This window comes from Amblyraja radiata, chromosome 33 (assembly GCF_010909765.2).
Source record: "Amblyraja radiata isolate CabotCenter1 chromosome 33, sAmbRad1.1.pri, whole genome shotgun sequence".
In the NCBI taxonomy this organism is placed as follows: Eukaryota; Metazoa; Chordata; class Chondrichthyes; order Rajiformes; family Rajidae; genus Amblyraja; species Amblyraja radiata.
The window spans coordinates 12296605-12314039 of NC_045988.1; the positions used below are offsets into that span (position 1 = coordinate 12296605).

The following is a 17435-nucleotide window of genomic DNA, read 5'->3' on the forward strand; positions in this document are numbered from 1 at the left end:
TGCTTCTAAATAGATATTGAAACAGAAAGTTATTGATGCCACCTTAAGACTACACAGTAATAGATGTGTAATAGCATTGACTTGCACCTCAGGCTGGTCTCTTCCTCCTGTGTGGTGTGTTAATACATGTATTAACGTTCCAATACTGTGTGACATACTTTAGACGCAGTGTGGAAACAGGCCCTTTGGCCCACTGACTCCACACAGACCAGCATTCACCCCATACACTAGCACCACTCTAGACACCAGGGACAAATTACAATACACAGAAGCCAATTGATGTACAAACCTGTACGTCTTTGGAGTGTGGGGAGGGAAACTGTAGCACCCAGAGAAAACCCACGTGGTCACTGGGAAAATGTACAAACTCCGCACAGACAGCACCCATAGTCAGGATCTAACCCGGGTCTCTGGCGTTATCAGGCAGCAACTTTAATGCTGTACCACTGTGCCACCCCGATCAGTGTATGTGGTTCCTTCTAACTCGTCTCTATTGGGAGAACTGTTGTAGCTGAGGTAAATAAGTGCAAGCGAGCATAATCTGATCACAAGATAGGAGCTGAGCAACCAATGCGAGGATGTAAGACAGACAGACACTTGGTCGTGAGGGAGGGAAACGGGTACTGGGACCAAATTTTCTTTTTGATTTCTCAAGCATGTCGATGTCTTCTATTTTTGTTTTGGGTTACAAGCTCCCATGTTTAGTGTTGCCTCTTAAACAAAAAAATAAGACCACATGGTACCTTGTAATCTCTTGTACAATGGTGAGCCATGGAATAGTTCATAAATACATAGGTTCTAGGAACAGATTAAGACCATTCAGCCCATCAAGTCTATTCCACCAATCAATCATGGCTGATCTATCTTTCCCATTCAACCCCATTCTCCTGCCTTTGGTCCATAACCCGTAAAATCAAAAATCTGTCAATCTCCGGCTTAAAATATTAATTGACTTGGCCTCCACAGCCATCTGTGGCAATGAATTCCACAGATTCACCATCCTCTAACTAAAAATATTCCTTCTGATCGCCTTTCTAAAGGAATGGTTGAAACAGTCTCTCATTTCTATAACGTAGGCCGCTTTCAGCAGAGATTTGTGGCTGGCCTTCTGACTTGATTATTTCCTGATTCCGCACCCAGAGGCATGAATGTGCTCAGTTCGTAACTGGCTATTTACTTTTGTTTTGCAGCTCACGATTCTGGTGGAATAGTCCTTCATTTTTTCACTGAAGGTTCTGGGATTTCACCTTCTGATCAGCAACTTCTTCAGTCCTCAGTTACTGTAATGCACTGTACAGATGCACAGTGAGGATGGACAATAGAAAACATGCATATATCAGGGACAACATTTAGTGCAAATGATTTACAGATTTTGCAAAGACAATACAAACACTGCAGCATTGTTGCAAAATTGCAATGGATTGGCTGATATGCTGCCTTCAATGTGCTCTCTTCACTGCCAATCAAAGCTAATGAAGCATTAAACCCTCACCTTCTACCCTTTTGATCTATATCCATTGGATTTAATACGTTGCAATAAGGTTACCATGAATCTTTCACTATGTATGAGGCATGACTCCCTAGATGTTAGGAAGCACTTGCAGGCCAATTTGTGTTCACCTGAGATGAATGCCATTTTACTTCCAATTAGAATATAATATTCAGCATATCGCTGGTTTGATCTTGTGTGTGTTTCCATTTTGCTTGACCTGTGGTAATAATGGGGTGGCATCAGCAATCCAGGATTATGCAGGAAGCTACGCTCGCGAGGCAGATACTGGTCAAACGAATTATGGAACAAGATGAGCATTCAACTTCTGGATTCCCGTGTCTGCTTAATATTGGGCTCTTTAATTGTGTTGATGGCTGTACAATTCAAGATTGTGAGTAGCCAAAGGACATTTCTTTTAATTCTGTGGTTCTTGTTCATAATCTCTGGGATTGTAGCTCACCACCCCTTAAACTGCTGGCAAGCCAACCCAGCATTGTTTGTGTAAGAACGAACTGCAGATGCTGGTTTAAATCGAAGGTAGACACAGAAGGGTCTTGACCCGAAACGTCACCCATTCCTTCTCTCCAGAGATGCTGCCTGTCCCGCTGAATAACTCCAGCATTTTGTGTCCAGCATTGTTGCAAGCCTGCTCCTCAGCTGATATCCGGGACAACCTAAACCTACCTGGGAGAACTTTATTAATGGGTAACAATCTAAATTCATCCACAACATTTGTAAAATATACAGTTTTGTCCATTTGTTTATGAGATAACTCAATGTTTTAATTAGCACTCTGCCTTACAGGTGGTTCTGGCAACTTTAAACAAAAAAACAACATTCATGTGAATATCTGCTTTGACTTTAACTCCAATTATAAGTTGTCTTTTCCAATTCCACTTTTTACTTTCTTGTGTTGGATACTGAGAAACATTTGCAAGTGTTGTACCATCACCCCCCCCCCCCCGTCACCTCCCAATCAACATTCCCATGTTAAACATGCCCCCTAAATTAATTTGTCACATCATCCAATTAAATTAGCATTTATTATTATTATTCCTGAGGCCTTTTTGTATGCTGCACTTTTTAAAATTAAAGTGTTATTTTACATTTCAGTTAACTTTGTGATTTAGCAACAGAATTATGCATTATATCGATGGAAAGTACAGTATAGTGTGGGAATTGTCTGAGACACTCTATTTAAGGAAACAATCAAGTGATGGAAGTGTTTAAAATCTCAGAACTCCAATGAATTGCACCTTGCTGTATATTGTGAAATGATGAGTATAAAAAAGAGACTTGCGTATGATAACATTTAGATTATTTCAAAGTTCTTCACAGCAAATTGATTATTATTGTTATGGGTACTGAGATACAGTAAAAAGCTTTGTTTGCATGCAATCCAGTCTGATAAGACTGTACATTAATACAATCTAGCCATCCACAGTGCACAGATAAGGACAAAGGGAACAACACTCATTGCAAGATCACTGTTGAAAATGCATATATACTAAGATCCCACAAACAGCAATTGATAAACATAAAATCTTAGTTTTGGTAATGTTAATTGATAAGAACCCTACATATGAGTTTCTTTTACTTCATCTGAAATAGGAAATTAGGTCTGAGCCAAATTTCATGTATTAAAATGAAACCATAACAATGGTTCAGGTAAGTGTGCTACTGGTACAATTATGCCTCCATTAATGGACTTTCAACTTTTTAATGCTATAAATATGTCCAATTATTTCATTGGCGGTAGCATCAACTGCAGATTAGCAGCCCCAGAGGCAATTCATAAGCAGGAAAGGAAGGAAGCAGTTTAACGTATGAGTTTAAATGCTATATATTTTTTACATTAAAAAGGGAAGGGATCAAAAACATTAACCAAAATGCTGCTGTTGTTGGACATCTGATTTTTTTTAAATAATTAAACCAACAAGAAGCATGCAGGGGAGGGAGAGAAATGTTTAACAATAAAAAAGATGCAATGTTCAAGGCAAAATCAATGGAGAGAGAAACAGAATAGCATTTCAGGTTGATGATTTGAAGCAGAACTGCATAAGGTTTTAAGATGCAGCAAGGTAGGGTTGAGACGAAGAGACAAAATGCAAAGGAAAGAGTAAAAGGATTGTTTTTACATATGAAGTGAGAGGTAGTGGAGGTTCACTGACAAAAGTGAGTGACCGTGCAAACACAAAGATGCCCGGACCAATACACATAGATGCAGAAGTTGGCCATTTGGCCCTTCGAGCCAGCACCGCCATTCAATATGATCATGGCTGATCATCTAAAATCAGTACCCCGTTCCTGCCTTTTCCCCATATTCCTTTAGCCCTAAGAGCTAAATCTAACACTCTCTTGAAAACATCCAGTGAATTGGCCTCCACTGCCTTCCGTGGCAGAGAACTTGTGACCCCCAAATGAAATAGCTACAAGATTAAAATAATAGTATAAAGTAGACTGTGGGGTGATGGAACCTGGGGTTGATGGAAATAGATTACAGGAGTAAACTATGGGATGGGGCAAATAGGATTAATTTGTTTTATGTTCAAGAGTCTTGGCTTGAGTGTATCTGGTCCCTGGCCATCTGAAATTGCACTTCAGGGCTGGTTTTCCTAAAAAAAATTAAACAGCAAATCTAATCACTGCCAAAAACACAAACTCTTATCTAGTCTATGTTTTATGTAATTGTATTCCCTCTCATTTCTACGTGTTATTTATGACATTGCTGTGTGGCTAACTCACGTTGCGTCTCGTCTTTCAACGACTTTTATGGTGGGTAGACGTGTCTTAAATGCCATGGTCGATTTTTTAATCAGAGTCCGTCAGTGCTGGAAGGAGTTTAGGGAATTTCCAAAGTAATCGTGTATTGCAACTCGAAACCAGTGTTGATGGCCTCAAATATTTGAAAACGATTCCTTTTTAAATAATATATGTACGGGGTGGGATTTTGTGAATAATGCGCAGAAGTTAAAGGCTGTTTATTTATAAGATCATGCCTCCGTGGTCGGGAATGTCCTGCCTTCAACTTTGTACGTTTCGAGTAATAAAGTTTTTACCAAAGCTAACAATCACTTACAACTGGCAGTGTCGTCTCCGCTTTCTTGTGATTTACGTCAAACCGGATCGAAGTCCGGAATCCAACCATCAGAGGTGATAAAATAACAAGGCAGCCCACAACATAAGCACAGCTCCTTGACTTAGTCGCCTTCAAATCACACAGCCATGCCCATTAGCCGTAGTCTTTGCCCTGCAGCCATCCTACCTTCAATAGTTAGTCTATCCCTGCAAGAAAGCAACACCCTTGGCTTCATTCCCGTCTCTACAAACAGGATTCGCCCAGGTTTTGTAGAAACAAGGAAAAAAAACACGAAGTGTTGACGTAACCCAGCGGGTCAGGCAGCATCCCCGGAGAACGTGGATTGGTGCCGTTATGTTTTGTGTTGCCTTGAAGTTTATCTTCAAGATAAAGAACAGAGACAGCACTTTGTGTTGTAGTTCTTCAGAACTTTGTTTTGCTCTGACCAGAGCTTCAGATCCAACCCTAGCTTCAGTCCCGCACTCTACCTTGTAGTCCGAGAAGGATCCCTACCCAAAAGCCTGCACCTTTCCTTCCCGCTGGTGCTGGCTGACCCGCTGCGCTCCGCCAGCACTTTTATTTATTTTGCTCAAAGTTGCTGCATCTGTAGTGTTTCGTGTCGCCGCCCCGCACCCTTATTTTAGCCTTGTCATTGTCTTTTGTCCTACACCACCGTTTTAATCCTGCACCTAAAACTAGCCGAAGTTAGTCACAGAATGCTGGAGTAACTGGAGAAAGGGAATTGGCGACGTTTCGTGCTGAGACCCTTCTTTAGACTGAAAGATGGAGAAGGCAGAACACAAAAGGGCCGGCTACAGACGACCTCAGTCCATATTCCTTTTCTCCAGAGATGTTGCCTGATCAACTGAGTTAATCCAGCATTTTGTGTCTAACTATTACTTGGCTCAACTTCCTTAGGAAGCATCCTAAAAATGCTTCCTAAAAACATCCTCACATTTAGTCCTGTCCTTCAGTCCCATCCCTTGGATACAATCTTGCTCCTCATGCCAGCTCCCCACCCCCAAAGAAGGCTCCACCCCCACAGACAGGCCCCACCCCCACAGACAGGCCCCACCCCAGGTTCTAACCCCGCCCACACACACGTCACGTCGGGCACGCCCCGCCCCCACAGGCATGTCCCGGTCTCTAGCTCCAGCCCCGCCCCCACTGCGGACGGATGGACGGCGCCGGTTCCCCAGCAGCCGGCAGAGCCTGCTGCCGGTCGGCCGATGGCGCTGCTGCCGGAGGCCGCCGGGTGAGCGGCGCCCGGCGCCATCGGGAGAGGAGAGGCTAAGGCCAACACGTGTGAGCGTCCGTGACAGCGCTGTGTCAGGCAGCAGAGGAGCCGCAACCATGGTTACCGTTGCGCGGTCAGGCCATGGAGGCGGACTTCGCCTCATGCGAGGCGGGGCCTGTGGAGGAGGCGGGGCCCTATGGGAGGGGGCGGGACCTAGGGGAACGGTGCCTAGGGGAGGCGGGGCTTCGACAACGGAGGCGGGGTCTGGGTGGAGGAAGCCTGGCCTATGGTGGAGGCGCAGCCCGTGGAGGGGCGGGGTCTAGGTGGAGGGGGCGGGGTCTAGGTGGAGGGGGCGGGGTCTGGGTGGAGGGGGGTCCTGGTGGACGGGGCGGGGTCTGGGTGGAGGTGGTCTGGCCCAGGGCCTTGGTTTCTTGGTCCTCCAAAATATTCCAAATGGAATTTAAACTGGAGGGCCTCCTCAATCCTCGCCACGGTTTCCATCAAAGATTATAGATCTTTGGTTTCCATAGAAACCTCACCTGCCTCAATGCCCGGTGGTACTGATCCTGGGTCCTCATAGGTTTTAAAGAGCTGATGGTAATGGGCATTTGAGATGCATTCCCCTAAAGGTTGATAGAGAGGAGGAGCGACAGGTGGTTACACGTAATGGCAATGTGACCTGTGGGGGAGAAAGGTGGTCAACAAAGGGAAGGAATGGGCTAATAATGTAAGGATAAAAAGTGAGGAGGAGTGGGTCAACTATGAGGGAAGTAAAGTGAGGAGGAGAGGGTCAACTATGAGGGAAGATTGACAGTCGTCATTTATTACTCAGTATATTTGTCATATTTTTCATTTTAGGCAATCCTTTGGGGTTGAGGATGACTTGTGTCTACTCCAGTTCTGAGGTGGCTGAAGATCTCTTTCCGGGGTTTACCGTCTTTATTACAAGCAGAGCAGGTGACGGGGTGAGTACTTCTGGATGTTGCGTGCTCTTTCTGTTGTTTATGCATGGCCTATATTGTGCACCAATTCCAGAGAATTGTAATTGTAACTCCTATCACAGTGCTTTTTCAGATAATTCTCCTTCATTTTCGGTGGTTATGGTCTAGAATTCCCAGGGGTCAGTGAGGACGGCATAATTTTTTTTCATAAGGATCTTGCAAGTAATTTGGAAATATTTTCTGGAAATTTCTTGCTGTGATGGAGCTCAGATTTGCGTGCGCGGATCAGAGTCTGGTGTCAGAAATGAAGATAATATGATCCAACAACAGGGATAGTTGAGCATTGTCAGAGCCAAGATGCAGGGTTAATAACTGGGGAAAAGATGTTGACATTAGTTCATAGAAGGTTTTTGTGGAGACCAGTGTAGTACTTCTCCAAAACTTTGAGATCCCTGCTACAGGTTGTCCATTGAGACTGAGACGTGTACAATGGTAGGGATCATACCTGCTCAATAGTTCATGAATTAGGTGCCAGGTTTGAGGTCTTGGTCTTTTATGTGGCCAATAACAGCTGTGCTAGAGGCAATAGTCAATTTCATGATCAATAACCCAGCAGTTCTCTCTCTTTCTGTGTCTCCATTAAATTCTGCACTCTTGGTTCTCAGCAGAGTAGGTCCTTGCATGTTTCGTTTTTTAGTTTTACTTTTAGAGATATTACATGGAAACAAGCCTTTCAGCCCACGCCGACGATCGATCACACTAGTTCCATGTTATGCCACTTTCGCATTCACTCCCTACACACAATGGGCAATTTACAGACGAATTAACCAACAAAACCCTACATCGTTTGTAAAACACGGGTATCCAGAGGAAACCCACAAGGTGTCAGGGGAAACATGCAAACTCCACACGGTGGCTCCTGGGGTCAGGATCGAACCAGGATCTCTGGCGCTGTGAAGCAACAGCTCTACCAGCTGTGCAAGTGTGCTGCCCCGTGTTGAAGCTGTAATTGTTCTTGTCAGCATTGAGAAATCCATGCGTGGATATTGACTGATTGGTAGATCTCTTGCGCACTTCTGATTCTCCATCAGTTCTTCATCACAATGTTTTTGTCATATACATACAGTTTCAAAAGATCCTAAACAGTAGAATGCGGTACAAAGGTTGGGCCATTTCCAGCAGGAAACAGATACCTAAATAGAAAGCAAATTGCCTAAAATAATTAGAAAGCACAGGGGAGGGGAGTTATTTTGATAGGAGGAAGCTTGTGTGTGGTGTTTTACAAGTGGGCACTGGAACAACTGATAATCATAATTTAAGGTAATGATTGGACAAATAATTGACTATCTTGCTATATGAAAAGTTGTAGATAATACCAACAAGTGAAGTCTCCAAAATTCTAGTAGTTGTTCTGACAGAAATAACAAAGATTGCCACATATTACAAGAAAACATTTGGAACTTGAAATCTGCACCACAGGTGATAAATGAATTTCAGTAAGAATAAAAATATGTTGATTCACTTTTACAGGAAGAATTTACAGAAAATATTAAAGAACAATCTGATTGGAGAAGACAAAAAATGGGATTTATGTCTCTTGGTGAACCAATCATCGAATGTCCACTTACAGGCTAACAAATTACTGACAAATGTTGACAAATTGCAAGGATTTTCTTCCTTGTAGCAGAAAGTAATGGCCAGCAAAAATATATTGCAGCTCCATAAGGCTCTGCTGAGACCCCACTGAGAGTACTGTACAATGTCCTGGTCTTTATACTATCGTAGAAATAAGAGAAACTGCAAGAATGATGTTCAAGAAAGAAACCATATCCACGACATTTGTTGACAAAGACTGAATCATTTTTTTCCACTGGAGAAAACACAACTTGAGATGACACAATAGAGATGTTGAAAGTGATTAAGTTGAATCAGAGGTAATGCTTCCTTGTGGGAGAATCCTGAAAAAAAATGCATACAACAAAGTTGCTAATAAATAATGAGGAAATAAGTGACATTTGTTAAGTCAGAGTATGGTTAAAATGTGGATGTAACCACCACAGGAAGTGGTTGAGGTAAATAGCGTTGATACTTCCTAAAATTAAGTATTGCATAAGTGAAAACAAAAGAAAAGATTTATTAAATGCTGAGAGGGGATAGATACAGTGAAAGGGAATGTATACAAATACCAGCACAAAATAGTTGGGCCAAATTGTCTGTTCTTTACTCCAACAAATTGAGGAATTGGGTGCAGGAAAATGCTGAGCCTGGGACAAAGATACAGACGGAGACAGAGAAAAAGACTGGCTTTAATCCTGTTCTGGTTGTGACATTGCGAATGTAATAAGCATGATTGACCCAGTAAATTGCTAAAGCTGACTGTTAGAATTGTTTCTAATCTAAGCCCTAGAGCCAGTGATCACTAAATTACCAAGCACAGCAGATAAACGAGATTTAACGCAAGGGCCTGATTTACACCAACCTGAAGCTAGCAACTGGGCTCAATGTCACCTCTTCCCTAATGGGGATCACAGGACTCATGCATTAAAGGTTGTATAAAATCTGTTTCCTATAGATAATGTATTGACAATCATAAGGAAATGGGAGTTATATTGGGGCTGAGGTATAATGACAGACTAATCAAGTTGTTTTCCTGAGAGCAGAAACAGGAAAGAGTGCAGAACTCCAGAGGGAGTTGTCTATGTTGTTCTGGCAATAGTGGAACATAAATACCGAGATGAGAATAGGTTGTAGTAATAGGTTGTAGTGAAGGTAAAGGATTTATAACAGAAGATTTACATTTTTACGAGGCATCAGAAGACCACAATTTGCAACAGCAATGAATTTCTAGAATATTTCCAGGGCAGTTTTTTAAAAGCAGGGTTTAGAATCGACATGATAATAGTCCAGATTAGTTTTCGTAATGTTGATTTAAAAATGGAACGAGACCATTAGGAGTGAAGCCAGGAAGCATTACAGAGAATAATCAGCATAGAAAGAAGTAATTTGGCCAATTGGCTGTGCTGATGATTAAACTGTACTTAATCTCCTCCCTATCTATCTGCTTCATCTCTGGTCTTTCTGTTCCCTTTCTCTCATGTATTCATGTAGTTTCCTTTAAAAATCATCCAAATTATTGTACTTAACCACTTATATTGGCAATGAGTTCCGCATTCTAATGCTCTGAGACATTTTGTCTAATTTCGCTATTAAATTCAATAATAGCTATCTTATTATACTTATGACCCCAGTTTTGGATTGTCTGAAAATTTTTCCTAAAATTAATATTAGTATCTATTAGTATTAGTATAGAAATTTGTTTTCCCAGGGTGGAGAGGACAAAGGTAAGGTGAGAGGGTGAAAGTTTAATGGAGATGTGTGGGGCAAGTTTTGTACCCAGAGAGTGGTGGGGCCCTGGAACACATTCCCTGGGGTGGTGGTGGAGCCAGATATAATAGTGGCATTTAAGAGGTTTTTAGATACGCACATGGAAGTGTAGGAAATAGAGGGATATGGATCATGTACAGGCAGATGAGATTAGTTTAACCTGGCATCATGTTTGGTACAAATAAAGTGGGCTGAAGGGCCTGTTCCTGTGCTGCAATGGACTTAAAGGGCTAAATGGCAAAGATGGGTGGATGGATTGGGGAAGTAGATCAACGGGAAGCAGTTGAATGGATATATCAGGTTTGATGGGCTAAATGGCCTCTTCCTGTTCTAATGATGCTCAGCATCTCATAGCATTGTCTGCTGCAGTTCAAGAATGCAGTGCCGCACCATCCTCTCAAGGTGAAACTAGAGATGGACAAAAGGAACCAGCCTTGCCAACAATACACCCACCTAGATATGTGGAATTGAGTTATACACTGTAATGCAATCAAGAAGTTCCGCCAACAGTGCCAAAGTGATGTCTAATTAATTGTCTGGAGTATACATTCACCATAATACTTGGAGTTGGAGCCTGCCCAAGTGTTAAACTATTAGTTTAACAGGTCTTCGTCCTGAATAAGAAGGAACTTTGAACGCAGTCAGATGGGTTTTACATCAATCACTGCAGGGATTCCGTTATAGTGGAACTGACCTTAAGGGATTTATTAATCTAGATGAAAGTCCATTTTTTATAACTCTATCCTTGCGTCTTAGCTGAGTGGGAGCTGCCCTCTGACCTGGCATTGTCACTACCTTCTGACTGTCTCCAGATAGTTTTGGTAACTCTAGTAATGCACGTTGCAAACAGGTTGCTTACTCCATTGTCCTATTCTGTCCCCAACCCAGCAGCTGACAGTACCTGTGTGCACGTAATGATATTCTCCTTCTTTCCAGTGAGATGGCTGCCGCCCTGCTCCTGGTGTTTTGCAGTTTGATTTGCTGGGTGTCAATTTACATCTTCCTCCGTCAGCTGAACTGTCAGCGCTGCTGTGAGTGGAGCTGTCGCTTGGTAACCCTCGTACATGGCGTCCTCATTATCTTTCTCTCTGGATACGTTGGATTTATAGATGGGCCTTGGCCATTTACTCATCCAGGTGGGTTCTGGAGTATGATGCTGTTAGCAGAAGATTATCACACTGTTTTATTCTTACATTGACAAATTGGATGGAGTCAAGCAGGAGCTGGCTTTGACAGACTGGTAGTTCCACAGAGACTCTGGTTTGCGGTGGGCTTAATCTAAACTATCTTTGTTCGCTTTGTACGACTCCTGAACCCAGGGCATTTGCAGTCACTGCTTGACTAGTTTGCTTTGTTGCAAGCACTGTGCTTGGCTGCATCATATTTGTCTGTGTTGACCCTGGAGAAAGAAGATTACATTCTAAATAAATCACTCAGAGATGATGCAAAGTCATGTTCTGCCCATCGATTTCTGAAACGGACTGACCCGGGGTGACACTGGGTGTAATAGATAACTGTATGCGTGCTCACGTATAAATTAAGGTTGTAGTTAAGAAATGGCAAATCCATCTCTAAATATCTACTGTTGTTCACCTGCATTTGAAAAATGTGATTTATTTTTGTTTGATGTGTTTGGAGTCCCTCTGAGGCTGAGCAAGAGCTAACAAACAACTCAATCTCCAGAGTATGAACATAACTCATGTGATTTGCTTCCTGGGGAAGCCTAGTGAGTCTAATATTGTTGGGATAATCCCCAAGACATGGGAATTTCAGGCATAATGATAGTGCAACAGGATAAAGAGCTCAAGCAACAAAACATTTCAACATTTCTGTTTCCCTTCCAGCCATATGACATACTCAGCAGGGAATTATGCATTTGTTTATTCAAGGGTGAATTTACCAGTCTTCACGAGATTCCTTCCTCTTCATGCTCGTCTGGAAATGCTGAGGCTCTGTAGTTTGCTCTTTGGCTGGTCAAGTCATTCCTTAGGGAGCAGTGTGAGTTGACAAGGTTAGAATGTATGCGGCCGTGTCAAGTCATGAGGTTTTGCTTCTGTGCATGCTCTACTATGGGAGACCAATGTGCAGCAGATATTACAGTGGTGTGAGTCAAAGAGGTGGGAGTGTATGAGAGCAATGCGAGGTTGCTAAATCTGAGTGCATAGGAGCAATTTGGGTGACGAGGTCAGCCTGTGTAGGAGCAATGTGGGGGTGACAAGATCAGGCTGTGTAAGAGCAGTGCGAGGTGACAACGTTAGTGTAGGGCGGTGTGGAGTGACAAGGTCAGAGTTTGTAGGGGCCATGTGGGTTGACAAGGTTAGAGTAGTAGTGTGGGTTGACAAGGTGAGAGTTTAGGGGCAGTGTAAGGTGACAAGGTTAGTGTAGGGACAGTGTTGATGACAAAGTCAGATATACAAAAGCAATGTCAGCTAGACCTACCTGATTTTCCTTCCTAAAAATGGAGTTGAACTTGACCTTCTCATGAGTGCTCCTGAGTTGTTGTGGAGTACTTGGTCCCGTTGCTATAGGAATAGTTTCTCTATCCACTGACTGAGTGGATCACAGTGTTTTACTCAACATGCCGCTTGAGGAGGCTCTGTGACCTTGGTATCAAAAGCCTCATCGGTCTTCGTTGGTCTGCAAGCTCCCCATGCAGTTCTCACATAAAATATTGACTGAAACATAAAATCTGTTTCTCTCACCCCAGGCATTAATGAGTATTTTCAACCTTTTCATTTTTAATTGAGGTTTGCAACAGAAATATTATTTTGCATGTTTGTTAATTTATAACTTAATTACAAGTAATGTAAGCCAAGAGAATAAACAAACTGTGATGGAAACACACTATAAGTATTGGAAATGTCAGTTTTCATATGGAGAGAGTTATTGAATGGATACATATTTTAACCGAAAGTGTTAAATGCAACATGCATTTATATTTTTTAGGGTCTCCAAACACACAGCTTCAGACCCATGTGCTGTGCCTGTCACTGGGCTATTTTATATTTGACATGTGCTGGTGCATCTATTTCAAAACGGAAGGTCTGGTGATGTTGTCTCACCACAGCCTCAGTATCCTGGGCATTGGCATGGTGTTAGCTTTGGAGCAGTCAGCTACAGAGGTAAACGCAGTCATCTTCGGCAGTGAAGTCACCAATCCGTTCCTCCAGGCTCGCTGGTTCCTTCGACAAACTGGGCGTTACCACACTTTGCTGGGAGATATCGTGGACATTCTGTTCATTGTACTGTTTTGCAGCGTGCGGATTGGGGTTGGTGCCAGATTGTTGTACTGTGAGTTATCTTCCCCCGTGCCCCTCCCGATTGTGAAGCTGGGAGGCGTTGCCATGTACATGGTGTCCTGGGTGTTCATGGTGAGCATTGCCAGATTTGCCTGGAGGAAGAGCATTCACAAATACAAGACGTGGAGGGAGCGGAGCCAACTCGGTGTACACCCACAGATCAACGGGCACACAAAGAAAGTTTGCTAGCTTAACGAAGTGGCGTGAAATGAACTCCATCCTCAACCTTGTTTCCTTTATTTATTTGTCATTCTTGAATGCCTTTGGCAGGTGGATTATTTTAAGTTATTATTTTAATTATTATTAGTAAGAGATGTATTGCAGGTAGCTCCTGATGGTCACAGTTTTCTGATGTCAAGCACCACCAGTATTCCCGGCGGTGTCTGACTAGCACATTGTCTCTGCGTCAGTTATGACATCGCTCTAGTGTGGGCCCTGATTATTTTGGCTATAGGCATGTGATGATCTTAAACAATCTAATTGCATGGTAACTGGTGTCCAAGACTTCTATTCCCCCGTCACTTCAGTTTGTCACCTTAGTGTGCAACCCTTCAATGATGGTGACCTCAGCAGAGTGCTGTTAATCACGTGCAGACCTAGATAATGAATGTTGGCAGAGGAAGTCATGGTCCTCAGAGAGATCAGAAGCAGGAACCTGGTATTTTTCTACCTGATAGGTAGTTGAGGCCATTTGCGCTGTTCTGTGTCACCCATCTTTGATCAGTTAGCTGAGCCACCAAGTAGCCATTCTTGGGATTTATTTTTGACCTTGGAGGAGGATCTTTATCCTCTTCAAACCTCCCAACATAAGACATAGGAGCAGAATTAGGCAATTCAGCGCATCAAGTCTGCTCCGCCATTTGATGATAGCAGGTCTACTTTTCTCTCTCAACTCCATTCTCCTGCCTTCTCGCCGTAACCTTTGACGCCTTTACCAATCAAGAACCTATCAAACTCCATTTTACTTGGCCGCCACAGCCATCTGTGGAAATGAATTCCACATCCTCATCATCTCCTTTCTAAATGTATGTCTTTTTATTCTGAAGCTCTGCCCTCTGATCCTAGACTCTCCCACTACTGGAAACATCCTCTCCATATCCACTCTATCTAGTCCTTTCATTTTTAGGCCTTTCAACAACTGCCCTTCAGGAAATGGAAACACTTGAAAGATGTGGATATTTAACTAATGTTCAGATAAGTAACAGTTATCCGGGGCACCAAGCACAACAAAATAGGATGCAATAATAAATTGTCCAGACTGTGGATAAAATGGAGTTTAAGACTGTAGTGGAACATGAAGAGGTCGTCCCACAGCACAAGCCCATTGCGCTGGATCAGTATAGGCTGTAAAGCAAGGAGTTTGACTGTAAAGCAAGGGGACTGAAGGGACCGAGAAAGAGTATGATTGATTGGTAGTTACTTAGATTTAAAGTAAAGGCCCAGGTAGAGTGATTGGACCAAATGGCCTTTTCTGGTTTGTGTACGATTCCTGATCAGTGCAGTTTTGTGCCATTGTTATCAGTAGTAAGCTGCCGGTTCACGACGCAATACCATTTCCCTGCTCATTCATCATACTTAATGTTTCTTCTCGAAGATGTTCCTGCCCATCCCCCTTGCATTTTTATATTTCTTCATCCTGAAACATTAATTATGTTTCTCTGCATTGATGCTGCCTGCCCTGTTGAGTTTTTTGTGCAGTTTCTGCTTCATTGCATCTCTTCGATTCGTTTTTAAGTGAAATCATGTTCGGAGTTCTTTCGAGGGTTAGCATAACTTGCAAATTTTCATGGGAATTGGCTTGGTGTGATTTTGGTAAAAGAACATTAGATGCAAGGAATACTTTCACCAAGGAGAAAATCACCACATGCCATTTCAATATTTGTAGGCTGGAGTTTAAGATGATTGCAATAATTTTAAATTCCTATGCCATTTGTTACTGCATCATCCAATTTTGCATATAATCATCAATTGTTTATCCCTGCAGATTCCATTATGTGGTCTGTTAGATCTTCTGATAAACCGCTCACCCAAAGAATGCCACCCATCTTTAGTAATTTCATATTGAATATATGGCATCATTTACACAATAACAGGGGGAATCCATTTTGTCCCATGAAAGAGTCACAGAGAAATAGGCAAATACAGTTCAACTTGTGAGTTTTTTGCATTGGAACACGAGGAGTTTCCTTCACCCAAATTTCATTGAAACCAAAGTAGGCCATTCAGCCCCATTATCCATTACAAAGAAAGCAGAATAAGCCATTCAGCCACATGAGCCTCTTATAAAGGCACAAGAGGAGTTATTTAAATTCCCAAGCCTATATAGGAATAGGTACCCCAGTCCCACAAGTATTGCACAGAAGCACGAGCAGGGCATTCAGACTCTCTAGACTGCTGTACCGGAACATGAAAAGGTTGTCCCTCACCACAAGCCTATTGTACCAGATCAGCAAAAGGCTTTTGTGCCCTTGATTTGTGCAGTGGTTCTCACATTTTTTCATTGAAGTTCCAAAACTGCAGTCTAAGAAACTCTATTTTATTCACTGTCTGGGACAAATCCTTTTTTTGTACGGTGTCCAGGATATAGAAATCACACTTCTTTCCCCTCTACGATTACTTTTTCAATCCTCAATCCCAAATCCCAAGCTGTGCATCTCCCCTCTTTCATCAATCTTTTCTTCAATTCTGTACATTTTCATTTCCAATCTATTCATTTCCCCCAATTATGCCACTTCACATGTATCCGTAGTGAAATTTATTTGCATCAAACTTGCTTTGCTTCTAACTGCAATCACCACTTCCATCCTTTTATAGTGCTGTTCGTATCATCAGTAACAATTGCTGATTATATTCTTTTCATACAAGGAAGGGTAAGCTGGTGGTGACCAAGAGAGATTTCAGCACTAACCACCAAATGCACAGCACCAGCCTTGCCGCCTTCAGAGGTGTACATTTCCTCTTGTACCTACTACCCTAAAGGGCATTGTTCCATCTGTGATGTGAACTGTGCACAAGGTGTCTTTGTAGTAATTTATTTAGTGATTTATTAAATGTTTTTGGGTGTACAAAATAAATTCTGTTTGTCAAAATCTCAGTAATTTCCTTGTGGATTAATAAAATTCCTATCCTCTTTAAAACCCAAGCTAAATATCCTTCATGTGCTGAGAAATTTGCTGACTGCCTAACATACTCATGTGTCTGCACTAATGCTGCAGTGCACACAAGTAAACAGCGACAGAAGTTGACTGCAAAGCCACCAATGCAGTTTAAGTGGCCACCAGCAGGTGGCAACATGTGTCCAGCTCTTCTGATCTGCAGCCTGGTAAACAAGAACTCAAAATAGAAGGGTCTCGACCCGAAACGTCACCCATTCCTTCTATCCAGAGATGCTGCCTGTCCCGCTGAGTTACTCCAGCATTTGTGTCTATCTTCAAAATACTCTCCCTTGGGAGCTGCTCAGCTCAAGCCACTGTAAACTACATCAGAGTTCGCAGGTTGCTTCCATGTCCGAGAACAGTTCCTTCCAGTATCCAAGAAGGGTGCAGATAGCATTCTTGTTATGATTATTGAAAATGTTGATGCCAGATTAAACAATGTAGAAAGTTAATATATTGTTAAATTACAACAGCTTGTCTACAAATTAAATCATTTAACAAAGAAAAATGAATTTTGCTGAGATAGAGAATGGATTCTGGGTACCATTCACATCTGGATGGATCGTGAGGAACAGTCCAAATTGGAGCTTGGAGCATTCAGTAGAATGAAGGGCGTAGGTCTAGTATCCTTGAATTGATTTAATTCGAATTATTGTCATATGCTCAATTACAGTGGCTAGTAAAGCTGCTGCCTTACAGTGCCAGAAATCCAGGTTCAATCTTAACCTTGGATACTGTATGGAATTTGACGCTCTCCCTGTAACTGTTTGTGTTTCCTCTGGGTGCTCCAGTTTCCTCCCACATCCCAAAGATGTGTAGGTGTAGATGGGAAAGTGGGATAGAATTCA

At 42.4% G+C, this 17435-nt stretch overlaps 2 protein-coding genes and 1 long non-coding RNA gene across 4 annotated transcripts in view; all 3 read left to right on the top strand.

Moving 5' to 3' along the window:
• The window catches only part of pou2f3 (POU class 2 homeobox 3), a 39073-nt gene extending 36970 nt beyond the window's left edge, over window positions 1–2103 (top strand). The window contains exon 13 of the mRNA XM_033049666.1: window positions 1191–2103. Coding sequence (XP_032905557.1) covers window positions 1191–1230 — 40 coding nt within the window. The 3' untranslated portion in view covers window positions 1231–2103. The remainder of the gene's footprint in view (window positions 1–1190) is intronic.
• Window positions 2104–2131: 28 nt separating this feature from the next.
• Window positions 2132–3408, top strand: LOC116991225. The gene is made up of 3 exons (XR_004416715.1): window positions 2132–2434; window positions 2606–2613; window positions 2809–3408. It is a non-coding gene; the product is annotated as an uncharacterized LOC116991225 (long non-coding RNA).
• Window positions 3409–5715: 2307 nt separating this feature from the next.
• On the top strand, window positions 5716–14670 carry tlcd5 (TLC domain containing 5). 2 transcript variants are annotated; one of them, XM_033049514.1, is made up of 4 exons: window positions 5716–5876; window positions 6667–6773; window positions 11070–11269; window positions 13080–14670. In XM_033049514.1, the coding sequence occupies exons 3-4, from the start codon at window positions 11074–11076 to the stop codon at window positions 13619–13621; spliced, it is 738 nt and encodes a 245-aa protein (XP_032905405.1). In that variant the 5' UTR covers window positions 5716–5876; window positions 6667–6773; window positions 11070–11073; the 3' UTR covers window positions 13622–14670. The 2 variants fall into 2 exon arrangements, with proteins under 2 accessions (XP_032905405.1, XP_032905404.1); XM_033049513.1 differs by having other exon boundaries at window positions 5737–5927; window positions 13080–14369.
• The last annotated feature ends 2765 nt before the right edge of the window (window positions 14671–17435 follow it).